The sequence below is a fragment of the Scyliorhinus torazame genome, chromosome X (genome assembly GCF_047496885.1).
Source record: "Scyliorhinus torazame isolate Kashiwa2021f chromosome X, sScyTor2.1, whole genome shotgun sequence".
In the NCBI taxonomy this organism is placed as follows: Eukaryota; Metazoa; Chordata; class Chondrichthyes; order Carcharhiniformes; family Scyliorhinidae; genus Scyliorhinus; species Scyliorhinus torazame.
In genome coordinates, this window is record NC_092738.1 from 18816828 (window position 1) to 18840494 (window position 23667).

Genomic DNA, 23667 nt, shown 5'->3' on the forward strand with positions numbered 1-23667 from the left:
GGGATGGGGTGGGAGAGTGGGCCTAGGTATGCTGCTCTTTCAGAGGGTTGGTGTAGACTCAATGGGTCAAATGGCCTCCTTCAGCACTGTAGGGATTCTATGATTTACCCCTTACAAATATGCAATGATCTCTGTCTCGAGCGCCCCTTACTCCAAAGACCCTAGGCCATCATCTGTTGCCCATTCCTTGAAGCGAGTGCCTCACTCGGCCATTTCAGAGGGACAGTTAAGAGTCAACCTGTGGGTCCGGAGTCACATGTAGGCCAGACCGGGTAAGAACGGCAGATTTCCTTCCCTAAAGGACATTAGTGAACCAGATGGGTTTTTGCAACAATCGACGATCGTTGTCATGGTCACCATCACTGAAACTAAATTCCAGATTTATCAATTGAATTTAAATTCCATCAACTACCATGGGGGGGGGATTTGAACCCCTGTCCCCAGAACATTAGCCTGGGCCTGCTGGATTACTAGTCTAATTCATTCATTCAAGAGATGTGGGCTTCACTGGTTAGGCCAGCATTCATTTCCCAGCCCTAATAGAACAGCACCACCTACCCACATCCGAGGCCAACCGACCTTTTAAATGGTCCGTTAAATTGTCCGACCTGCCCGTGTTGATTTGCGTAGTGGTCGGGGTCAGAACTTTTCCCCTCTAGTTTCTCATCTCGGTGAATCTACATGATGTGCACTCTCTTAATGCCCTTTCCATAATGTCCAGCTCACATCAGTAACTGGGCCTAAGGCATGTTTTGTATCAATTTCTCATTCATTCTTCATTCTTGTACCCGGATACTTCAATTACTGAAACCCGGAATGCTGTCGGACTTTCCAGCATCGACCTCCAGTCGCATTTTAGAACAAAGAACAAAGAAAAGTACAGCACAGGAACAGGCCCTTCGGCCTTCCAAGCCTGTGCCGACCATGCTGCCCGACGAAACTACAATCTTCTACACTTCCTGGGTCCGTATCCCTCTATTCCCATCCTATTCATGTATTTGTCAAGATGCCCCTTAAATGTCACTATCGTCCCTGCTTCCACCACCTCCTCCGGTAGCGAGTTCCAGGCACCCACTACCCTCTGCGTAAAAAACTGGCCTTGTACATCTACTCTAAACCTTGCCCCTCACACCTTAAACCTATGCCCCCTAGTAATTGATCCCTCTACCCCCGGGGAAAAGCCTCTGACTATCCACTCTGTCTATGCCCCTCATAATTTTGTAGACCTCTAACAGGTCTCCCCTCAACCTCCGTCATTCCAGTGAGAACAAACCGAGTTTATTCAACCGCTCCTCATAGCTAATGTCCTCCATACCAGGCAACATCCTGGTAAATCTCTTCTGCACCCTCTCTAAAGCCTCCACATCCTTCTGGTAGTGTGGTGACCAGAATTGAACACTATACTCTAAGTGTGGCCTAACTAAGGTTCTATATAGCTGCAACATGACTTGCCAATTCTTATACTCAATGCCCCAGCCAATGAAAGCAAGCATGCCGTATGCCTTCTTGACTACCTTCTCCACCTGTGTTGCCCCTTTCAATGACCTGTGGACCTGTACACCTAGATCTCTCTGACTGTCAATACTCTTGAGGGTTCGACCATTCACTGTATATTCCCTACCTGCATTAGACCTTCCAAAATGCATTACCTCACATTTGTCCGGAATAAACTCCATCTGCCATCTCTCCGCCCAAGTCTCCAAACGATCTAAATCCTGCTGTATCCTCTGACAGTCCTCATCGCTATCCGCAATTCCACCAACCTTTGTGTCATCTGCAAACTTACTAATCAGACCAGTTACATTTTCCTCCAAATCATTTATATGTACTACGAACAGCAAAGGTCCCAGCACTGATCCCTGTGGAACACCACTGGTCACAGCCCTCCAATTAGAAAAGCATCCTTCCATTGCTACTCTCTGCCTTCTATGACCTAGCCAGTTCTGTATCCACCTTGCCAGCTCACCCCTGATCCCGTGTGACTTCACCTTTTGTACCAGTCTGCCATGAGGGATCTTGTCAAAGGCCTTACTGAAGTCCATATTGTTGCTCTCTTTATTTGATTCTAAATATGGGGGTCAATATGGTCGCCTTCCTTAATCCTAATTATGTTTGCTTTAGAGTCGCAAGGTATCTTCCAATACCGCCACAAAGTTCAAACCCGAATACTGATCAAAGAGCCAATACACCAGTTAGTTAGTTCAAAGTCAATACTATTTCTTTACACACACAGTAAAATCTACTCATGGACAAATAACTACAAACTAAACTATCCCTAACGCTAACACCTATACTTAGCTTCGGGTGCCCACTCAGTCACAGGAACAATGGCCGTTGTTCGGATTTGAGGTTGCTGGGGTCGAAGTGGTACAGGAGAATAGCTAAGGACGTCCGTCTGGTAGCGAGCGTTGACCTCGGACTCACTTGCTTCTGGTGTAGCTGGTGGGCGGGTCTCTCCGCTTTGAGAGCCAATTCCAAGAGAGCGATTCTCTCTCGGGGCCTTCTTCTTATACCCGAAGGGGCTTTGCGCGCTTTTGGGCGGGCCTTGAACTTGGCCAAATTAATTGGGCCGTATCCTGATCACTCGTATTGATCTTGACCAATAAAGGGGTGGGTGCCCTGATGGCTGGGCGGGTCCTAGGTGGCCGTTGGCCTGGCTTTGTTTACGCTTTCGGTTTGGGGAACTGGCGCCGCGATGTCTGGGGACAGATCGGTTGCTTGAGTGTCTTTCCTTTGTTCCCGGAGGTGAGCCATCAATATGCTAATAGACCTACAGTTTCAGTCTCGTCTGGGAGCTGAGGTTCCAATATGCATACAGGCTCTGTGCCTGCCTGCTTTCATAGCTTTGTCCATAGTTCCCTACAGTCTTTGCAAACATCCATTTTGTATTCTGGAAGTGGCCATCCCAGATGGCTACAATATAGACAACATCCACTGCCCTACCTGCATCAATCATCTTTGTGACCTCTTCGAAAAACTCTATCAAGTTAGTGAGACACGACCTCCCCTTCACAAAACCGTGCTGCCTCTCGCTAATACGTCCATTTGCTTCCAAATGGGAGTAGATCCTGTCTCGAAGAATTCTCTCCAGTAATTTCCCTACCACTGAGGTAAGGCTCACTGGCCTGTAGTTCCCTGGATTATCCTTGCTACCCTTCTTAAACAGAGGAACAACATTGGCTATTCTCCAGTCCTCCGGGACATCCCCTGAAGACAGTGAGGATACAAAGATTTCTGTCAAGGCCTCAGCAATTTCCTCTCTAGTCTTCTTCAGTATTCTGGGGTAGATCCCATCAGGCCCAGGGGACATATCTACCGTAATATTTTTCAAGACGCCCAACACCTCGTCTTTTTGGATCTCAATGTGACCCAGGCTATCTACACACCCTTCTCCAGACTCAACATCCACCAATTTCTTCTCTTTGGTGAATACTGATGCAAAGATGGTGAATACTGATGCAAGGGTTTTCCAAGGGTTATGGATTTGAACTTCCTCCAGAGCTTATCCTCTCCAAAATGTTTTACCTCGTGGTTCTCCTAATTAAACTCCCACCTGCCACCAGTCATCCCATTGCACTAAAAAAAATCAGTCCAAGACGATGGGATTCTTTTCAAAGTTAGCATCGCCTATCAACGCCAATTTGGGGATCAACCCAGTGGTGGCAGTGTGTTGCTATTCACTCAGTGATCCCAAAATTGCTGCGGCAGTATTCACATTGTAGACTGGAGGTAGAGGCTGCGCACGTTCCTTGGTCATCGAGTCCTGGAGTGGGATTTGAACTCGGAGCTTCTGGCTTAGAGACAGGGACGCTACCCATTGCGCCACAATCCTGCCTCAGATTGACTGCAGTACGGTTTAAATACAGAGAAGCATCTCCCTCTCAACCTCAATCTCAAAGCATTTGTCTTTCTTGGACTACACACCCTCTCGGCCTTTCTGGGTTGAGTATTGCCTGTATTGAATTATGGACAGTTACACTACCTCGGAAAGCAGTTAACACTGGCTAAACTGATTTCATACAGGCAGCTGATAGACCTTCATCACGTTGCTCGAGGTGGCATGTGAACCTGGACCTCGAGTGGAGGAGGGCGCTCAGCACCGTTGCACCAAGTAGTGGTTCCTGGCAAATGGCAAGCTTGCCAGTGGCCCACCTCTTCATTCTGCCATGCTGTTCGTATCTTGCTGCACCCGCCTACAAGTGTCACACAACCATTGGCATGAGTTGCTTAAATTTGGCCTTTGGTGATGTCACTGTATCCTGCCTAAGGGCCTTCTTATTGCCTTATTTCCCATTTCTTTTATCTTTGCCATTACATTTTTGACCCCATGGATGATTTATGGGCATGATCTTTAAGGCAGCCTGTGTCTTTAATTCAAACAAAAGAAGGCCATGCTGGTTTAGACTGGTGATTCCAGACTGGCTGGCACCAGTGATGACTCTGTTTGATTGATTTGGCTGATAGGCAATGAATTGGCCCAAACGGCTGTGCTCTGCCCGGTAACAGGTGGTGATTGGATCTGATCCCACTGGAACGTTTTCAGAGTCAAGAGGTTCCAGTTTGGTTTCCGATTTGATTCCGGCAGCCTGGATGAAGGGGCCTAACTAACTCTCTCCAGCTAATCCTCTCCATAAGGCCACAGTGAGGGCTGTCTCTCTCTCTCTCCAGCAAGTGGGCGGAATGGTAGCCAGGGTCCCAGCCGCTGGGTTACTGTCTGTGCGGAGTCTGCACGTTCTCCCCGTGTGTGCGTGGGTTTCCTCCGGGTGCTCCGGTTTCCTCCCACAGTTCAAAGATGTGCAGGTTAGGTGGATTGGCCATGATAAATTGCCATTAGTGACCAAAAAAGGTTAGGAGAGGTTATTGGGTTACGGGGATAGGGTGGAAGTGAGGGCTTAAGTGGGTCGGTGCAGACACGATGGGCCGAATGGCCTCCTTCTGCACTGTGTGTTCTATGTAAGTTTGGGTGCCGTTCTCTTGAGATTGCAGAGGCCCGAAGTCAAACCATGAGCTGAGAGCAAGATTTGATGTGAAATAAGGGGGGGGGAGTCTCCAGTCCCTCAACCCTGTGTTTCCTGTTCCTTCTCCAAGTCCCATTTCCCCTTCCTCCAGTTTTCTATCTTCCCGCCACTTGTCACTAGGATTTCCCGTTGTAACCACCATACGCCACCACAAAACCCGCAGGCAGGGATGCACTGCGACCCGGAAAAGTGAATCGCAATGTCTCCGGAAAGATAGAGGCCTGAATGCGAACTTCGAGCTGAAGGCCCACTTTGATGAGAAATAAGGTGTCTCCAGGAAGCCTGCTGCCTATGAGCACTGTATTTTCTAAAGTACCAGTACCCTGAATGAATGAATCTACAAAGAAGACCATTACCGGCTGAAAACCGAAGACTCAAGTCTGCAAGCGTGCTGTGAAGAATGTGTGCTAAAATAACCACCATCTGAAGCAAAGACTCTTATCTTTTGACCTTCATCTTTATTATTTTTTACCCCTATCCACCTCTCTGTGTTTGTCTGTCTTGAGTGTGTGGGTAGAGGGTGGGACAGTTAAAGTGGGTAGTAGATATTAGCTTGTTGTCAACCAGTTGTATTTACTGCTATTTCATGATTGTTCTTGTTATAAATAAAATTATTGGGTTGGATTCTCCGATTTGAAGACTAAGTGCTGACGCTCGCGTGTGAACAGTGGCGTTTTACACCAGAACAAAACGGCGCAAAAGCTGTACCGATCCTCCGTCTGGTGGGGGGCTAGCAGGACGGCAGCGTAGAGCAACCGGCTTTACCTGCAGCAACGGCCGGAGAATTGCCGGATCCATGGCCATGCATGCGCACGCCGGCGGAGTGCAGCGGCCCGCCATGCAATATGGCGCCCGCCGCGTGCGGACCGACCTGCGAAAAACTGCCCCCCGTAACCAGCCTTGCCAATCCCCGGCCAGCCGAAAGGCTCCCCCCTCCCTCACCTCCGAGTGTGGCGGCGCTGGACACAGGCCGCAGCTGCCACATGGGGTCCACGGGAAAAAAGAAAGGATAAGTATTCCACGCCGTCGGGAACTTGGCCCATCACGACGTGATATTTGAGGGGCAGAGCATTGCAAAAGCGGCACCGCCCCCAGATTTCGGCGCAAACGGGGATTCTCTGGCCTGTGGCCGAAAGCGATTTTGGCATTGGCGACCAGAGAATGCCGCCCATTGTGTTTAAACTTACAAACCTGGTGACTGTAATTATTGGACAGCCAAGGGCCAAAGACTGAGTATTTTTATAAGACTTATTGGTTAATTAACTTGTGTTGTGACTTCGGGCACATGAGGCTAGAATTGACCTCGCACTTGCCCAGGTAACACCTGGCATAAGAATGTTGTGTGTGGGAGGGAACACAGGCTTTCTAACTCCAATTATTCATCAGAGCGTTCAAAGTCTTCATGGCCGGTTTGTCAAGCCTTTACTATAAATGCACCTGGAAAGCTTGTGTGAAAGCTTCATGTTTTTCCGTTACAGGAACCCAGTGGCCAGCAGCAGCAGGTTACTATGGAAACATCCTCTGAACATGCAACCTATTCCTACCAGCACAGCAAATAAACTTGAGGTAGGAAGCTAATCCTCTCAGTGCGGAATTCCTTTATCCCCTCATTTCTATTCCCTGTGTTAAACTTCCTCCTGTCCGACATTCCCTACCCAAACTCAACACCTCCACCCAACACCAAGGGCAATTTGGACACTAAGGGCAATTTATCATTGGCCAATTCACCTAACCCGCACATCTTTGGATTGTGGGAGGAAACCGGAGCACCCGGAGGAAACCCACGCAGACACGGGGAGGACGTGCAGACTCCGCACAGACAGTGACCCAAGCCGGAATCGAACCTGGGACCATGGAGCTGTGAAGCAATTGCGCTATCCACAATGCTACCGTGCTGCCATTAAGAACAAATAAATCTACACTATATCATTTTACCGCAATCCATGTACCTATCCAATAGCTGCTTGAAGGTCCCGAATGTTTCCGACTCAACTACTTCCACAGGCAGTGCATTCCATGCCCCCACTACTCTCTGGGTAAAGAACCTACCTCTGATATCCCTCCTATATCTTCCACCTTTCACCTTAAATTTATGTCCCCTTGTAATGGTGTGTTCCACCCGGGGAAAAAGTCTCTGACTGTCTACTCTATCTATTCCCCTGATCATCTTATAAACCTCTATCAAGTCGCCCCTCATCCTTCTCCGCTCTAATGAGAAAATGCCTAGCACCCTCAACCTTTCCTCGTAAGACCTACTCTCCATTCCAGGCAACATCCTGGTAAATCTTCTTTGCACCTTTTCCAGAGCTTCCACATCCTTCCTAAAATGAGGCGACCAGAACTGTACACAGTACTCCAAATGTGGCCTTACCAAAGTTTTGTACAGCTGCATCATCACCTCACGGCTCTTAAATTCAATCCCTCTGTTAATGAACGCGAGCACACCATAGGCCTTCTTCACAGCTCTATCCACTTGAGTGGCAACTTTCAAAGATGTATGAACATAGACCCCAAGATCTCTCTGCTCCTCCACATTGCCAAGAACTCTACCGTTAACCCTATATTCCGCATTCATATTTGTCCTTCCAAAATGGACAACCTCACACTTTTCAGGGTTAAACTCCATCTGCCACTTCTCAGCCCAGCTCTGCATCCTATCTATGTCTCTTTGCAGCCGACAACAGCCCTCCTTACTATCCACAACTCCACCAATCTTCGTATCGTCTGCAAATTTACTGACCCACCCTTCAACTCCCTCATCCAAGTCATTAATGAAAATCACAAACAGCAGAGGACCCAGAACTGATCCCTGCGGTACACCACTGGTAACTGGGATCCAGGCTGAATATTTGCCATCCACCACCACTCTCTGACTTCTATCGGTTAGCCAGTTCGTTATCCAACTGGCCAAATTTCCCACTATCCCATGCCTCCTTACTTTGTGCAGAAGCCTACCATGGGGAACTTTATCAAATGCCTGACTAAAATCCATGTACCCTACATCCACTGCTTTACCTTCATCCACATGCTTGGTCACCTCCTCAAAGAATTCAATAAGATTTGTAAGGCAAGACCTACACCTCACAAATCCGTGCTGACTATCCCTAATCAAGCAGTGTCTTTCCAGATGCTCAGAAATCCTATCCTTCAGTACCCTTTCCATTACTTTGCCTACCACCGAAGTAAGACTAACTGGCCTGTAATTCCCAGGGTTATCCCTAGTTCCTTTTTTGAACAGGGGCACGACATTCGCCACTCTCCAATCCCCTGGTACCACCCCTGTTGACAGTGAGGACGAAAAGATAATTGCCAACGGCTCTGCAATTTCATCTCTTGCTTCCCATAGAATCCTTGGATATATCCCGTCAGGCCCGGGGGACTTGTCTATCCTCAAGTTTTTCAAAATGCCCAACACATCTTCCTTCCTAACAAGTATTTCCTCGAGCTTACCAATCTGTTTCACACTGTCCTCTCCAACAATATCGCCCCTCTCATTTGTAAATACAGAAGAAAAGTACTCATTCAAGACCTCTCCTATCTCTTCAGACTCAATACACAATCTCCCGCTACTGTCCTTGATCGGACCTACCCTCGCTCTAGTCATTCTCATATTTCTCACATATGTGTAAAAGGCCTTGGGGTTTTCCTTGATCCTACCCGCCAAAGATTGTTCATGCCCTCTCTTAGCTCTCCTAATCCCTATCTTCAGTTCCCTCCTGGCTATCTTGTATCCCTCCAATGCCCTGTCTGAACCTTGTTTCCTCAGCCTTACATAAGTCACCTTTTTCCTCTTAACAAGACATTCAACCTCTCTTGTCAACCATGGTTCCCTCACTCGACCATCTCTTCCCTGCCTGACAGGGACATACATATCAAGGACACGTAGCACCTGTTCCTTGAACAAGTTCCACATTTCACTTGTGTCCTTCCCTGCCAGCCTATGTTCCCAACTTATGCACTTCAATTCTTGTCTGACAACATCGTATTTACCTTTCCCCCAATTGTAAACCTTGCCCTGTTGCACGTACCTATCCCTCTCCATTACTAAAGTGAAAGTCACAGAATTGTGGTCACTATCTCCAAAATGCTCCCCCACTAACAAATCTAACACTTGCCCTGGTTCATTACCCAGTACTAAATCCAATATTGCCCCTCCTCTGGTCGGACAATCTACATACTGTGTTAGAAAAGCTTCCTGGACACACTGCACAAACACCACCCCATCCAAACTATTTGATATAAAGAGTTTCCACTCAATATTTGGGAAGTTAAAGTCGCCCATGACTACTACCCTATGACTTCTGCACCTTTCCAAAATCTGTTTCCCAATCTGTTCCTCCACATCTCTGTTACTATTGGGGGGCCTATAGAAAACTCCTAACAAGGTGATTGCTCCTTTCCTATTTCTGACTTCAACCCATACTACCTCAATAGGGTGATACTCCTCAAACTGCCTTTCTGCAGCTGTTATACTATCTCTAATTAATAATGCCACCCCCCCACCTCTTTTACCACCCTCCCTAATCTTATTGAAACATCTATAACCAGGGACCTCCAACAACCATTTCTGCCCCTCTTCTATCCAAGTTTCCGTGATGGCCACCACATCGTAGTCCCAAGTACCGATCCATGCCTTAAGTTCACCCACCTTATTCCTGATGCTTCTTGCGTTGAAGTATACACACTTCAACCCATCTCCGTGGCTGCAAATACTCTCCTTTGTCAGTGTTCCCTTCCCCACTGCCTCATTACATGCTTTGGCGTCCTCAATATCGGCTACCTTAGTTGCTGGACTACAAATCCGGTTCCCATTCCCCTGCCAAATTAGTTTAAACCCTCCCGAAGAGTACTAGAAAATCTCCCTCCCAGGATATTGGTGCCCCTCTGGTTCAGATGCAACCCGTCCTGCTTGTACAGGTCCCACCTTCCCCAGAATGCGCTCCAATTATCCAAATACCTGAAGCCCTCCCTCCTACACCATTCCTGCAGCCACGTGTTCAGCTGCACTCTCTCCCTATTCCTAGCCTCGCTATCACGTGGCACCGGCAACAAACCAGAGATGACAACTCTGTCTGTCCTGGCTTTCAACTTCCAGCCTAACTCCCTAAACTTGTTTATTACCTCCAGACCTAAGCACCTTGAAGATATGCACCTGTAGATTCCACTAAAATCTACCCTAACTACCACAACAAACGCCAAATCCACAACCATACTGTTGGGGGACAGGCCTTCTTTAATAGACAGAAAGACTCTTGCATTAATATGATGTCTCAATGTACTGTCCAGCGACTGAAGTGGAGCCACCGTTTTTTTTGCAATGTTGATTCAGGGATAAATTTCAGACAGGACATCGGGGACAACTTCCTTGCTCTTCTTCAAAATGGTGCCTTTCGTGATCTTTCTCATCTACTTCAGCAGGCAGAGGGGGCTGAGGTTTAACATCACATCCATAAAATAAGACAGCACCTCTAATAGTGCAGCATGCCCTCGGTACTGCACTAGAGTGTCAGCTTCAATTTTATGCTCAAGTACTGGAGTGGGATTTGAACCTGGAGCCTTCTGATTCAGAAGCGAGAGTGCCATCCACATAGCCACGAATGATATTAAGTGCAGATCGTTTTTTGTTATAGGCAATACATTGATGGAAAAGGCCATTCTTAAGTGATGACGATACTAAGGGCAGGTCGCGCTAACGCATGTTTTCTGGTGGCGGAGGGAGATCGCAATTGGCCTCCGGTGTGATTTTCCAGTCCCGCCCATGTCTATGACATTTTGTTGGCTCTCCCGTCCTGTAACTGGGCAACCTGCCGCGTGGGGGGTTTTGATCGCCTTCAGCGATACCGGAAGATCTCACCGGCGTAAGAGCTGGAAAATACCGGCCCTAAGAGTGACTTGCACCGCACTCCAATATTCCTTCCAGATAAGCCAAAAACAAATCTTTACAAGGTTGTGACAAGGGCAAGTACAGGCACTTGCTGTCGAGACTCGCGCATGAACAGCCTTGTGGGTGAGATACCAGCGGGTGAATGGCACCTATGGAATCACGCTCCAATATGAGGGCAGAGGTGCAGTAGTGACGGGCTTATGGAACTCCACTAGCCGCCTATATGTCCTGAGTTGAAATCCTACCAAAGGTAAGTTGTGGAATTGATGTCAATTGGTCTGGTAATTTGTGGGCCGGCCTTACAACAATCCGGAGCTGCCGGATTGTTGTTTTTCAAAAAAAAATCCAAATGTTTCCTTAATGTCTGACAGGAAAGGACTGCCTGGCTACCCGGTTTGGGCCTACATGCTGGGGCTGCACAAAGCCCTCAATTGTGAGGTAAATAATCCTTCTAAACGCGGGCCTATGACCTCAGGGCAACTAGTGGGTGGGATGCGCAGGCCGCAAATAGCAGAGAAAAATTGGAGGGAACCGGGGGGTGAGGCTATGTCGAGGACAGCAAGGAAAAAGGTGAACTTGCACAGATCTATTTTTAAGTCTCGTTTCCTTTTGTTCCAGATGCGAGAGTGAAACGGTGGAAGAATCGGCTCTCCTGAATCGGGGTGTGAACCAGAAACCAGACTGCTCTGGAGGGGGGGGGACAAAAAAAAGAGAAATTTTTGCACAAGATTTGGAAAAAAAAACCACACAAAAGTTTTTCCTTTTATTTGTAAGACATTCAACAAAGAAAGAAAAAAAACACAGCTATTTTGATAAACTTTCTACTTCAGTTAACCAGACATACCAAACTCGGTGGCAGAATCTGTGGAAAAGAGGTTTATTTTGATACGGGAAAGAGAGCTTATTTTTTTGAAAGTGCAACTATAGCAAATCATTATTTAAGCATTCTGAAACTGCTCAGAGTAAGAGAGGAGAAGATTACACATCAAATGTCTTTTTAACAGTGATTAGTTTTTTTTTTGTTTTGTAAAAAATCCAGGTTGATTTGAGTTCAATCCTTCACGAGCTGGAGTCCATGACCTTGTACAGTTGCGACCTTAACAATGATTTCTGTTGCTGCCATGACGATGCTGTAGAGATTAGTGCGGTTTCGATTTTCTCCTTTTTAATGTCCTCTGTGGGAACACTAACAGTAAAAAACAAAAAGACAACTTTAAATTACAGGTACTCTTCATCATGTTCTGATATACACGCCCCCAAGAATCCCCCTCCCCACCCCGGTTCCCATTTTGCGCATTTTGTGTCAAAAAGGCAATGGCCTTGGATTGAGGTGATTTGTCCTAACCGATGACTCTCTTCAAGTACGGCTTCGAGGAGTGTGTCAACCGCCCTTTTTGTCAAGATTGAAAATGGCTCTTGTTCCAAGCAAATCAAAATCAAAGAGTCGTACAGCACAGAAGGGGACCATTCGGTCCATCATATCTGTGCCAGCTCCTTGAAGTATCTCTCCATTTCCCCTTTTGAAAGTTCCTATCGAATCCGTTTCCACCTCCATTTCAGGCAGCGCCTTCAAGAACACAACAATTCGAGGTGCATAAAACCAATTCTCCTCATCTTAATTCTCCTCATCTCCCTAATTCTCCTCATCACCCTGCTGAACTCCTAGCCCATTAAAGGTAAATTGGTACACTTTAGGGCGAGAGCCAAGAGCTGGAAAATATGGCTACAGCTTTTAGGATGGGATTTATAAACTAGGACTGGTTTAGCTCAGTTGGCTGGACAGCTGGTTTGTGATGCGGAGCGAGGCCAGCAGCGTGGGTTCAATCCCCCTCCCGGCTGACATTATTCATCATTATTCTCCGCCTTGCCCCTCGCCTAAATCACCACCAGTCAGCTCTCCCTCTCTCAAGGGGAAAGCGGCCTATGGTCATCTGGGACTATGGTGACTTTGCCTTTACTTTAGTGCAGTGTGCACACTGGATGCTGAGCTAACAGGGAGAATCTTAGGGTGATTAACTAGGCATAAAGCATCAGTAAGTCAGCTGGCTTGCTATAATCGGGAGAATTAAGTTGCTAGACCGTTTGGACATTTTACATCCTTGAAAATACTTTGCCATCAATCATTTTAAGGGAAGCTTGGGTCGCTTTGGGTCTTTGAGTCATGTAGTTTTACAACATACCCTTTGCTATGAAAGTGGTGTGAAAATCTTGTATGAAAGGGAAAGCAGCCCACTTGATTGTCACCCCATCCACCACCTTCAACATTCACTCCCTCCACCACCGACGCACAGTGGCAGCCGTGTGTACCATCTACAAGATGCACTGCAGTAACTCACCAAGGTTCCTTAGGCAGCATCTTCCAAACCCACGACCACTACCATCTAGAAGAACAAGGGCAGCAGATACCTGGGAACACCCACCACCTGGAGGTTCCCCTCCAAGTCACTCACTATCCTGACTGGGAAATATATCGGCCGTTCCTTCACTGTCACTGGGTCAAAATCCTGGAACTCCCTCCCTAACAGCACAGTGGGTGTACCTACACCACAGGGACTACAGCGGTTCAAGAAGGCGGCTCACCACCACCTTATCAAGGGGCAATTAGGGATGGGCAATAAATGCTGGGCCTAAACAGCGAGGCCCACGTGCCATGAACAAATAGAAAAATCAAGAAATATTGCCCGTCGTTGGAAAGAATGACTCTCACTTAGAAAGTTAAATGGTGCAATTCCAGCATTATAAACATTTGAGGGACATTAATTTTCTTTAAAAAGGGGTCATGGTGCCTTTATGTACTGTGTGGGAAATTGTTTTGTAACCATGGGAGTACCATTTACCGTGGAGTATTATCTACCCCTTTACAGGAAAAGTGACACTTCTCAAGCAGTGTTGCTGATATCTCTCCCGTTCTCCCTTCCCCTTTTTTTTCAACCAACGCCAGCCCTGAATTTAAAAGCGCCAACTGAACCATTTCCCATCAGTCTGTGGGGTCTGGTCACCTTGGGAGAAATCTTTTCATTTTGTGTGAGTTTTGCACTGTCCTCTTCCGCCAGTTAAGGAGCCTGGGTTTAGGCTGCAGCTTTTCAGTACCAAGGACATCACAGTGCATTAGAACAGTCCATCACCAAGCAATCTGACAAAAAACGCAATTCGGTGAAGGGATTGTGCGACTGAATGGGAGTGTCCCCTGTGTGCTTTATAAATGATAGGCAAAGACTCTCAGACTGAGCGATGGCTGTCTGATTGTGCTGAACTTGGATTCAGCAATGCTCGCGTCGTTTACTCAGGAGGTGCCGAATCTCAGACACTGTGGTTAAAAGATTACAACTGACCTCAATGTATGTGAATTGTAGCCATAGCGACACCTCCCCCTCCCAAGCCGCCCAGTCAAAATTCACTGATACTTGCCCACTTAGGTAAATTACTGGAGGGTGCCACACACAAACTGTGTTCCACTCAATCCCCTCGGAAAAGGAGAGGGAAGTATGTTTGTGTCTAGGATCGGAACAGTCACAAGAGGGAGCTCTTTCACTGCGTGGACTTTTTAGTTGTGAACTTCCAACTAGACACATCGTACTAAGTCCAGAACGAAGAAGGTGATCAGAGCTAGCTGCGTTTCAAACTCGTCAGCCGCTTTCTTTTCTTTTTATTAAAAGCTGACTCGTTCTCAGGAGGGATTACATTTTTAAAAATTAAGATGAGCAATATATTGGGCTTTCAATTTGTGAAGATTAAGACTCAAAAGTGTCCCAAGACAGCCCGCACTGGGATAGCCCATTTCGAACGCAGCCCCAGTGTCAGCTTGATGCAATTGGTAACTGTCAGGAGGTTGTGAGTTCAAGTCCCACACCGGGACTGGAGCACAAAATCTAGGCCGAGGCCTCAGCAGACTCAAAACAGAATTCAATGAATTTACAGCACAGAAGGAGGGCATTTGGCCCATCTGCCTGTTTGCTGGCTCTTTGTTGCCTTTCAGATGAGCTGTTGAACTGAGGCCCTGTTTGCTTGTTAAAGTGGTACTAATGATCCCGAGGCACCATTTGAAATGCATGGAGTTCTCTCAACGAACTGACCTCAAACAAACCACCCCAAGAAAGAAATCAGTATGAGATTAATTGCCCCCGTGCTGTTTCTGCTCTGTGCAAAACTTGACGCCATGTTTGCGCTTCACAAGTAGTTCTCAGTGGTCCAGGATGTATAAGTTTAAACTTATTTTCCGACATTGCAGAACACTAAAGGGTTGGTGAACAAGTTGATCCAGGCCTGGCTTATACACACTCTCTATCCTGCAATTAATAACCTCTTGAGATGTCCACACTGGTTATCATTTTGGTTATCCGATCATCATTAGGAAGCACTGGCATAATTGGCCCATCCCATTTATCCTCTCCATGTTGCCCTCTGACCTGGTGCAGCTAGTACGAGGTGGAGTCGGAAGACTGCGTCGTTACATTATCCCTCATCTCCCTTCATCCTCAGTGCTCAACATTGCAATCTTACCTGTGTCTCTCTTTAGCAGCATGACAATCAAGGTTAAAATCTTGTCTCGAGTGGTTTGATTGCTGGTAAACGGCCAGAAACCACCAGAAACGATGAGCGTTTAAGAGTTCGATAGAATTCTCTCAGCGGAAAGGGAGCCACTCCTAATTCAGCCCTTTGAGGCCTACCCCTCCTCGGCAGGCCTTCCTCCTCAATTTATCGCATCACGTTCACAGTCACTGGGTCACATGCGAGTGAGGGGGGTGTAGAAAAGAATGAAGTTCACGATTAAAATCAACTAAATAGGGAGGGAATGGGGAAAGAGAGAGAGACAAAAACGAACCAGATTGAGTTGCTTCACAGGAGGTGCGTTAAAATGGTTCTTGGCCAAAACACTCAGGCCGGAATTTTCCGATCGTTGGGATTCACTATTCCCGTCGGCAACGCAGCCCTGCCAGCGGGTTTTGCGGCAACGGGGTTGGTTACAATGGGAAATCCCGTTGACAAGCGGCGGGAAGATAGAATCCCGCCACCGGTGAACGGCGGCGCGGCTGTGTAACATGCGGCTGGCGGACCGGAGAATCCAGCCCTCCCACAAAGGCCTAGACGCAGCAGCAGTGAGGGCCTGAGGGTGGGACCTGAAATGAGAGAAATGCGTTCTTGGTGAAAATACCCTCCTGTAACTCCCTCCCACTCCCCAAAACGACATCTTTGGGATTTGGCAACCATTTCTCATGAAGATGTGCACCAAAAGAGAACAATCGTGGGGTTTTTTTGCGTGTAAACCACAGAAAAGGAACATGGATGAAGAAACGGGTAACTTAAAGTTGTGTTCTGGGTTATTTTATTGGGGTTTTTTTTTTCTCTCTCTCTGCTTCTTGCCGCGTTAAATGGATTTTTTTTTGTGACCTAGATTCATTAGCTAGCTTTGAGATGCGAATATATTTACGTGTGTGTGTTTTTTTTAAAAGCTGCTGCAATGCATTGAACTGTCTCTTGAAGCTTTGCGGGGAATTAAAATGGGGCGGATGGGGGAGGGGGGGCTGTTAGAGATGGTGCTTTCTTCACTGTTTTATTGCTGACTTTTTAAAATGAAAAATGAATTCAACTCTTAGAAATGAGACAAAAAAATGTTTGCTTTAAAATGAAATGTTTCAATTGAACACTTTTATAGGTTTTTAAAAAAAAAAACATGTTTGGAGAGAGAGCGAGAGGCAGATGCAATTTTTTTTTCCATAAATCTAGATACCACACAGCTTGTTTTTTTAAAAATGTGTTGATAAGGATACACTTTGTTGATGTTGCAGTCATGTTAAGTTCTATTTTGTGCTGAAGATAGTCTTTATTTGAATTTTTTGTTTTGTTACTGAGAGTGGACACGTTTGTAAAGAGACTTTTTTTTGGTTTCCTTTTGTTTTGTAAAGTGAATGCTGTTCATTAGTGTCGGTTAAAGGCATCAATTTTGGAAGAAAATGGTGTTTGCCACGTCCCAGGTGTGGCAAAACATAAAGCTCTGGTCCGTTGGAGTTTTGAGATTTGACTAACTGGGCAGGAAGAATGGCCTGGGGAATGCCAAGTTAACCCTAATCCAATATGGCCGACAGGAGGTTCCTGGCAAGGAAATGGAGGCAGTCCTTGGAGAGCTGCGTTTGTTCACTTCAAAATGGCTGGGCGGGAGGGGGCCTGCTACCGAGGGGTGCCCAAGTTAATAAAAAGTCCGTCATATTCCGGGTTGCTGGGCATTAAAGTCCTCACAGGGAGACCAACTGTAACACAATTCAATTGGCTAGTCCAACTCGTGCTGGAATTCAAAGAGGAAAATTTGCCAAGATACAGTTCTCTCTCCACCATCCATTCCCTCCTCCCCCCCCCCCCTCAAAATTAAATTGGGCCCTGTTCCTCATTTTGGGTAAAAGTGCAGTCTTTCAGGAGAATTTCTCAGTTTTTTTTTTAATGCTTCTTGAGAAGGCTGAGGAAACGAAAGTCTTCCCCTGGCATGGCACTTTCTGAACAATATTACAACTGCTCTAGGCCCTTGACATCCGAATATCGAACAAACATATCCGCCCCCCGCCCCCCCCCCCACCCCCAGGCCACCCACCCCAACACAAAAACACACACACACACGTGTGGGGAAACTGCCTCGGCAATCTGACCTTCAATGCACGACAGGGGAGGGCCAAAGAGCTCACTGAGCAAGGTGTCCGCAAATGGGTGGGCCTCACCCAGATGGAAGGCCAGTTTGATAACCACGCGTGGATCTGATTTGCAGTGCTCCCTTTTGAGGCAAAAGAACCACTAGAAGGCACCGTGTGTGAAGAGTGGCAGTGGAAAATCTTCTCGGCCCCTGTCCCTTTTTCCGAGGACATGGTCCCTGGCCCTTCAAAGCTCAGCCTTGCAAGTCACTGCAAACTCGTTCACCTGAAATTGGTGCCTATGCTGTCTAGTTCCCAGTTAGACACAAGACTAAGTACTTTCAGAGAGTTTTATTTACCTAAGAGTCACGATCCATCCACCAGTCATTGAGGAAGCTTTCTAATCTCCACTTTATTTGTTTTGTTTTTGGACCTTACTGGACCAGTTTCACCATTGTGGCTCCTCTAGGTGCATCTTTTTGGACAGTGTACCTTGCTGCTGGCTTCTTGTGGTTCATTATTGGAACCATGAAGGAAATGTATCACTGGTTATACAACTACCATCTCATTCATTCATTCACGCACTCACTCACAGGCTCACTCACTCACTCACACACATACACCAAAATGTACTTTGAAACTATGAAATTGCTGACTGACATGCGTTTTTGGGGGCTTCTCTTTTGAGGGATGAGCAATTATTCTAAATCCTGTAGATTCCACGCTGGTCCAACCCCGATATACTTTGGGTCATAGAGTGAGCCCCATCTTATAAGTCCCTGAGCACATAATCTAGGCACTTCAGTGCAGTCCTGGGGACAGAATGTTGTGGAGGTGGGGGGCGGGTGTGCAGGAGAGGGTGTGGAGACCAACTAGGCCCTTACTCAGGGGAACGTAAAAGATCCCATGGCCCTATTTGAAAAGGAGTTGGGGAGGCTAAGGGGGAGGCCCCCCAATGATCTTCCTTCCCTCGGCCAATGCCATCAAAGAAAACAAAACCAAAAAGCAGCATTGCCAGTTGTCCAACTCAGCTGCTGTTTGTGGGAGATGGCAATGCACAAATTACCTGCCGATATTAAAGCAGGGACTCCACTTCAGGCAATAAATCGTTGGCTCTGGGGTCATAAAGTGCTGGATGAGAGCAAGTTCTTCCGAGTTTGGAATCAAACTCGCGAATCAGAAACGCAACATTGCGTCAACCGGGTTTCTAGAATTGCAGTAATCTGATGAAAGGCAATGGTTTTCTCAAAATCAGCCTCGAATCTGTGTCTCTGTGCAATATGGCTGGACATTCAAGACTATTTACATCTTTTTCATTCGCACAAACGGATTCTTACCCAGGTCGCCTTCCTTCTCTCATAAAACCTGCAGCCTTTTAAAGTCAGGCCTAACGTGGCAATACGGTGGTGCAGTGGTTAGCCCTGCTGCCTCACGGCGCCGAGGTCCCAGGTTCGATCCCGGCCCTGGGTCACTGTCCATGTGGAGTTTGCACATTCTCCCTGTGTTTGCGTAGGTTTTGATGCGACCATCAATTCACACGAGCTGATTAGTGGAAGTGAACAGTGGTTTTAATCAGCTAGATCTGTGCCTGCCTGCGACTTCTCTGTACTGAGTGCCGCCTACAGGCTGCAGATCTATATACCTCCCCGAGGGGGCGGAGCCCACAAGGGCATCAACATAATACAATGCAATACAGTGGTGAATGGTAGCAGCAATACATTCACCACAGGTTTCACCCCCACAACCCAAAGATGTGCAGGTTAGGTGGATTGGCCACTCTAAATTGCCCCTTAATTGGAAAAATGAATTGGGTACTCTAAATTTATTTTAAAACTCCGGCCTAACTGTTAACTCCTGACGTAGCCCATATTGCCTATTTCTTCATCCTTGGCAGTGTCTTGGATCATAGCCTTTGATCTTTCACCTAAACCTCTGCTTTAAATACATTGTTCACGATTCATGGAGATGGTTTCCTCTGTCAGAAGTCTTGGCACAATCTCTGTTCAACTTCATACTGCACATGTTACATAGAGTTGGGGCTGACTAAGAGAAGCACAGGAGGTAAATTATAGTTCATCGTGTTGCTAGCCCTACCCCTCAAGAGTGACTCAGCCCCCTATTTCATTCATTTACAACTACCTCACAAGTGCAGGCCCTTCACTGAACTTAAACCCTCCCCACCATTTCTAAATACACTGACACCACAAATCCCCTGTCTGTTCGGCCTTCATTTGGAGGCTACTACGTTTGGGTGCTTTCATTTAATTGGTTCTCGATTTCACGTTCCTTTAACTTAATCGGGAATTTCATAGTTTCAAATGATCATCTGCTGCTGTTAAACCATGCGGGAGACTGTAGTATAGAGTCTGAGTTTGTCTCCTAGCAACCGTCTCCATCCAACAACCACAGTGCAAATGTTACTGCTTCTTGCTTCCTTGGTGTTAAATTGTTCCCCTCCACCCCCCACCCCCCCAAATACCCAACCAATTGTGTGCTTTAACAAGGTGGCTGATTCAAACTCCAGTAAAATTGGCGACGGAACAATTTGGTGGACTTTTATACCAGTTATCGGGTTTTAAGAAATTCCTTGTTGTATCTATGTTCTCTCAAATCATTAGAAATTAGTGAGGGACCTCGAGATCAGGACTGGAGGGCTCAACTTCGAACTTCAACCCCTGATGGGCCCACAAGGCTCTCCCTGTCGAGAAACGAGATGGGTTCAGGTGTCAAAGGTGACACTGGCACAATCTGATCGATCGGGGTTAATGTCCTCCACACCCATCACGAGTTAATATCAACCCCACCTTGAGCAAGGATCCCAGGAGGTGTCCCAGAGGAAGGCGGCCTCTTGATAAGGCTTTAAGGCTCTCAAGAAGCAGAGGTTATAACCTCGAGCCAGGCGCCCACACAGGGCCCTGACTTTAAGGACAAAATTGTCTTGATTTCATTCTAGTTCTGAGTCCTGGTTGGATGAACAAGGCACATTGTCAAAAGCTTCTGCTACCCCACCCCATTCATGAGAGCCAGAAGCTGGCACGAATACAAGAGGTGCCTCAGAGTAATGTTCTCGTTTTCACTCCCAAATCCAACCCAAGTTCGTTTCTTCCAGCCACATTCCTGCAGTGTTGGGACTGGCAGTGCAAAAAGCTTCCCTGCGACCATTTAGCAGCATAGCCTACCCCCTCTATCACATTTATGTAGTGTTAAATGAAACCTAGGTTCCATTGGCTTTGTCCAGGGTTACTGCCTCTGACATACTTTGTCAAGGACTTGTTAATTTTGCACAATTAGTTTGATGCATATGATTCAGCAAGAAATGGGGAGAGACAATGAGGACAGGAGTGCGAGGCAGAAAGAGTGGATAATATCAAGAGAGAATGAGAAGAGTGAGTGAGGATGGGCGGGGAGTGCGAGTGAGGATGGATGAGGAGTGAGTGAGAATGGGTGGGGAGTGCGAGTGAGGGTGGGTGAAGAGGGTGAGGAGTGCGAGTGGGGAGTGTGAGTGAGGGAGGGTGGGGATGGGTGAGGAGTGTGAGTGAGTGCGAGAGAGGATGGGTGAGGAGTGCGAGTGGGGAGTGTGAGCGAGGATGAGAGGTGGGGGAATGGAGAAAGTGAGGTGAGATAGAAAGTAGGGAATAAATTGCAAAAGAAATGCATTGTGTTAAATTAGTCAATTAACAAAATCACAACGTGGTTTATAACGAAGCAGGAAAAAACGATAAAGGTTGGGAATCTGACAGAACAGGGCTGGAGACCATTTTGAGCCCACCCTTCTTCATGAGTTTGTATTTCACATAGATTTAAAGCACGCATTCTAAGGGCACAGAAATGGTTTAAAACAAATCTATCCTTGCAAAAACACAATCTTAGGGGTGGGGGGGGGAGCTTGGAAAGATTGTGAAACCTATATCCAGTGTTTTATTTTGAAAATATTCACCTGGAAGGCATTGTGTTGCAAATATTTAATTCACAAATTGATGGGAATACCTCATCTTTCCAACGAAAGGCAAGTCTGGGTGAGATGTCACCTTGGAATCTAACGGTATCTTTGTGTGACACTTTGCTTCATATTGGAAGGCTTTCCGCTTGTGGTAAAATGTTATCGCCTACGCTACAATGGCCACGGGGGGAGGAGGGTGCGAGGGGAGTAATTGTTATTCCGTGAGGAACTTGTTGGAAGTGTAAAAGATTCTCGGAAACGATCGGCACATTTGGATAATGTGATGTACTGCCTTTGATTTGAGAGAAAAAAAATCTGTATGGACTGAACAGAAATTCTATTAAATGGATTATTTTTTTTGTCAATTTACAATATCAACACTTGGATGGTCACTAGAATGCAATTTATCTATTTTCAGTTTAAAGCCCCACACCCCAACTCTACAGTAAGTTCAAGCTATATTTTTTTACACTTCCATAAGATGTGAGCGTCACTGGCAAGGTCAGCATTTGATTCCCATCCCTAATTGCCCCCTTGAGAGCAGCTGAGAGTCAACCGCATTAGCTGTGGGGCCTGGAGTCACCTGTAGGCAGACTGGATAAAGAGGGCAGATTTTCTTCCCAAAAAGAGTATTTAGCGAAGCAACAATCAATGATAGCTGTCACGGGGGGGGGGTCACCATTACTGAGGCTACCTTTATATTCCAGATTTTACGAATTGAATTTAAATTCCACCAGTTGCCGTGATGGGATTTGAACCCGTGTCACCATAGCTTTAACCTGGGCCTCTGCGTGACTAGGCCAGTGATATTACCACTGTATTACCATCTTTTCAACCAAGTGAGCTGATCTCAGCCAGGACACTGTTTGGAACGACACAGTTAGCCATGATGCTTTTGAGGATAGGGCATTGGAGAAGAGGGGGGGTTGGGGGGAACATGGGAAATAAACAAAATTTAAGCCTAGGATGCCCATGTCGCCATTCACCCACCCCATTCGTGCAGTCACAAATTGACAGTTGAACAAAGTACCTTAGGTCTGCCCCAGTACAAGCAGCATCTCGAAGGCAGAAACAAAGAGGAAGATTAGTTGGGGAGGGGGGGGGGGGTTGGGGAAGGGGGGGGTTGGGGAAGGGGAGGGGGGGTTGGGGAAGGGGAGGGGGGGTTGGGGAAGGAGAGGGGGGGTTGGGGAAGGAGGGGGTGGGGGTTGGGGAAGGAGAGGGGGGGTTGGGGAAGGAGGGGGTGGGGGTTGGGGAAGGGGAGGGGGGGGTTGGGGAAGGGGAGGGGGGGTTGGGGAAGGAGGGGGGGGGAGGGGGAGGGGGGGGTTGGGGAAGGAGGGGGGGGTTGGGGAGGGGGGGTTGGTTTGAGCGGGACAGGCACTCCCGAGCCTCAAAGTAACATTGTGCTGTTTTGAATAAAAGCTGAGCTTGAAATTAAAGAGTGGGGTTGTCCTTACTTTTTCACAGCCACTCTGGCGGGCAGGAATGGCCACTCTGCTGACAGAGGAAGGAAGAACTTGCATTTCTCTAGCACCTTTCATGATGTCCCAAAGTGCTTTACTGCCAACGAAGTATATTTCGGGAATCCAGCGCAGCACTGACGGGGTGCCACACTGTTGAAAGTGCCACCTTTCAGTTGAGAGATTAATTGCTTCCAGGCAGGGTGTCGACTGACAAACTCGCGAATGTTCCACATCAGCTCGCTCATCAGCAACTCTTGTTATTGACGGCAAACTTCGCTCACTCAAATCTGCACAATATATGAGGCAGGATGTTGACGGCAAACTCCCCCCCCCCCCCCCCCCCCCCCCCGCCCCCAACTCCATACTACTGATCTCCAACATCAGCTAACTCCTGCTAGGACCATCGAGGGCCATCATGGCTTCTTCCAATTGTGCACAGTTTACATGGATTACACAGAGGGCTGGATTTTCCGTTCCGGAGGCTAAGCCACCGTGGAGGGTCCACGGTGTTTCACGATGGGAAAGCCGGCACGAAACCCGATTCCGGTACGGGTAAGGGGCTAGCACTGGCGCCGTGTGAAACTCACGCGGAGAACGGCCGGAGAATCGCGGGTTCCGGGCCACACTTGCGCAGGGCTGACAAGCTGCAGCCGCGCACGTCTACACCCGCCCCCCCCACCCCCCCCAGGAAATTATTATATTTTTACGCTTTTTAAAAACAAATTCCAATTGAGGGCCAATTTGGCGTGGC

The 23667-nt window shown here is 47.3% G+C and overlaps 1 protein-coding gene across 6 annotated transcripts in view; it reads left to right on the forward strand.

Moving 5' to 3' along the window:
- Window positions 1-21828, forward strand: part of LOC140405379 (RNA-binding motif, single-stranded-interacting protein 2-like) — a 326884-nt gene extending 305056 nt beyond the window's left edge. For all 6 annotated transcript variants that reach the window (XM_072493710.1, XM_072493706.1, XM_072493711.1 and 3 more), the window contains exons 13-14: window positions 6497-6584; window positions 11521-21828. In XM_072493710.1, the coding sequence (XP_072349811.1) occupies window positions 6497-6543 (47 nt within the window). In that variant the 3' untranslated portion in view covers window positions 6544-6584; window positions 11521-21828. The remainder of the gene's footprint in view (window positions 1-6496; window positions 6585-11520) is intronic.
- The last annotated feature ends 1839 nt before the right edge of the window (window positions 21829-23667 follow it).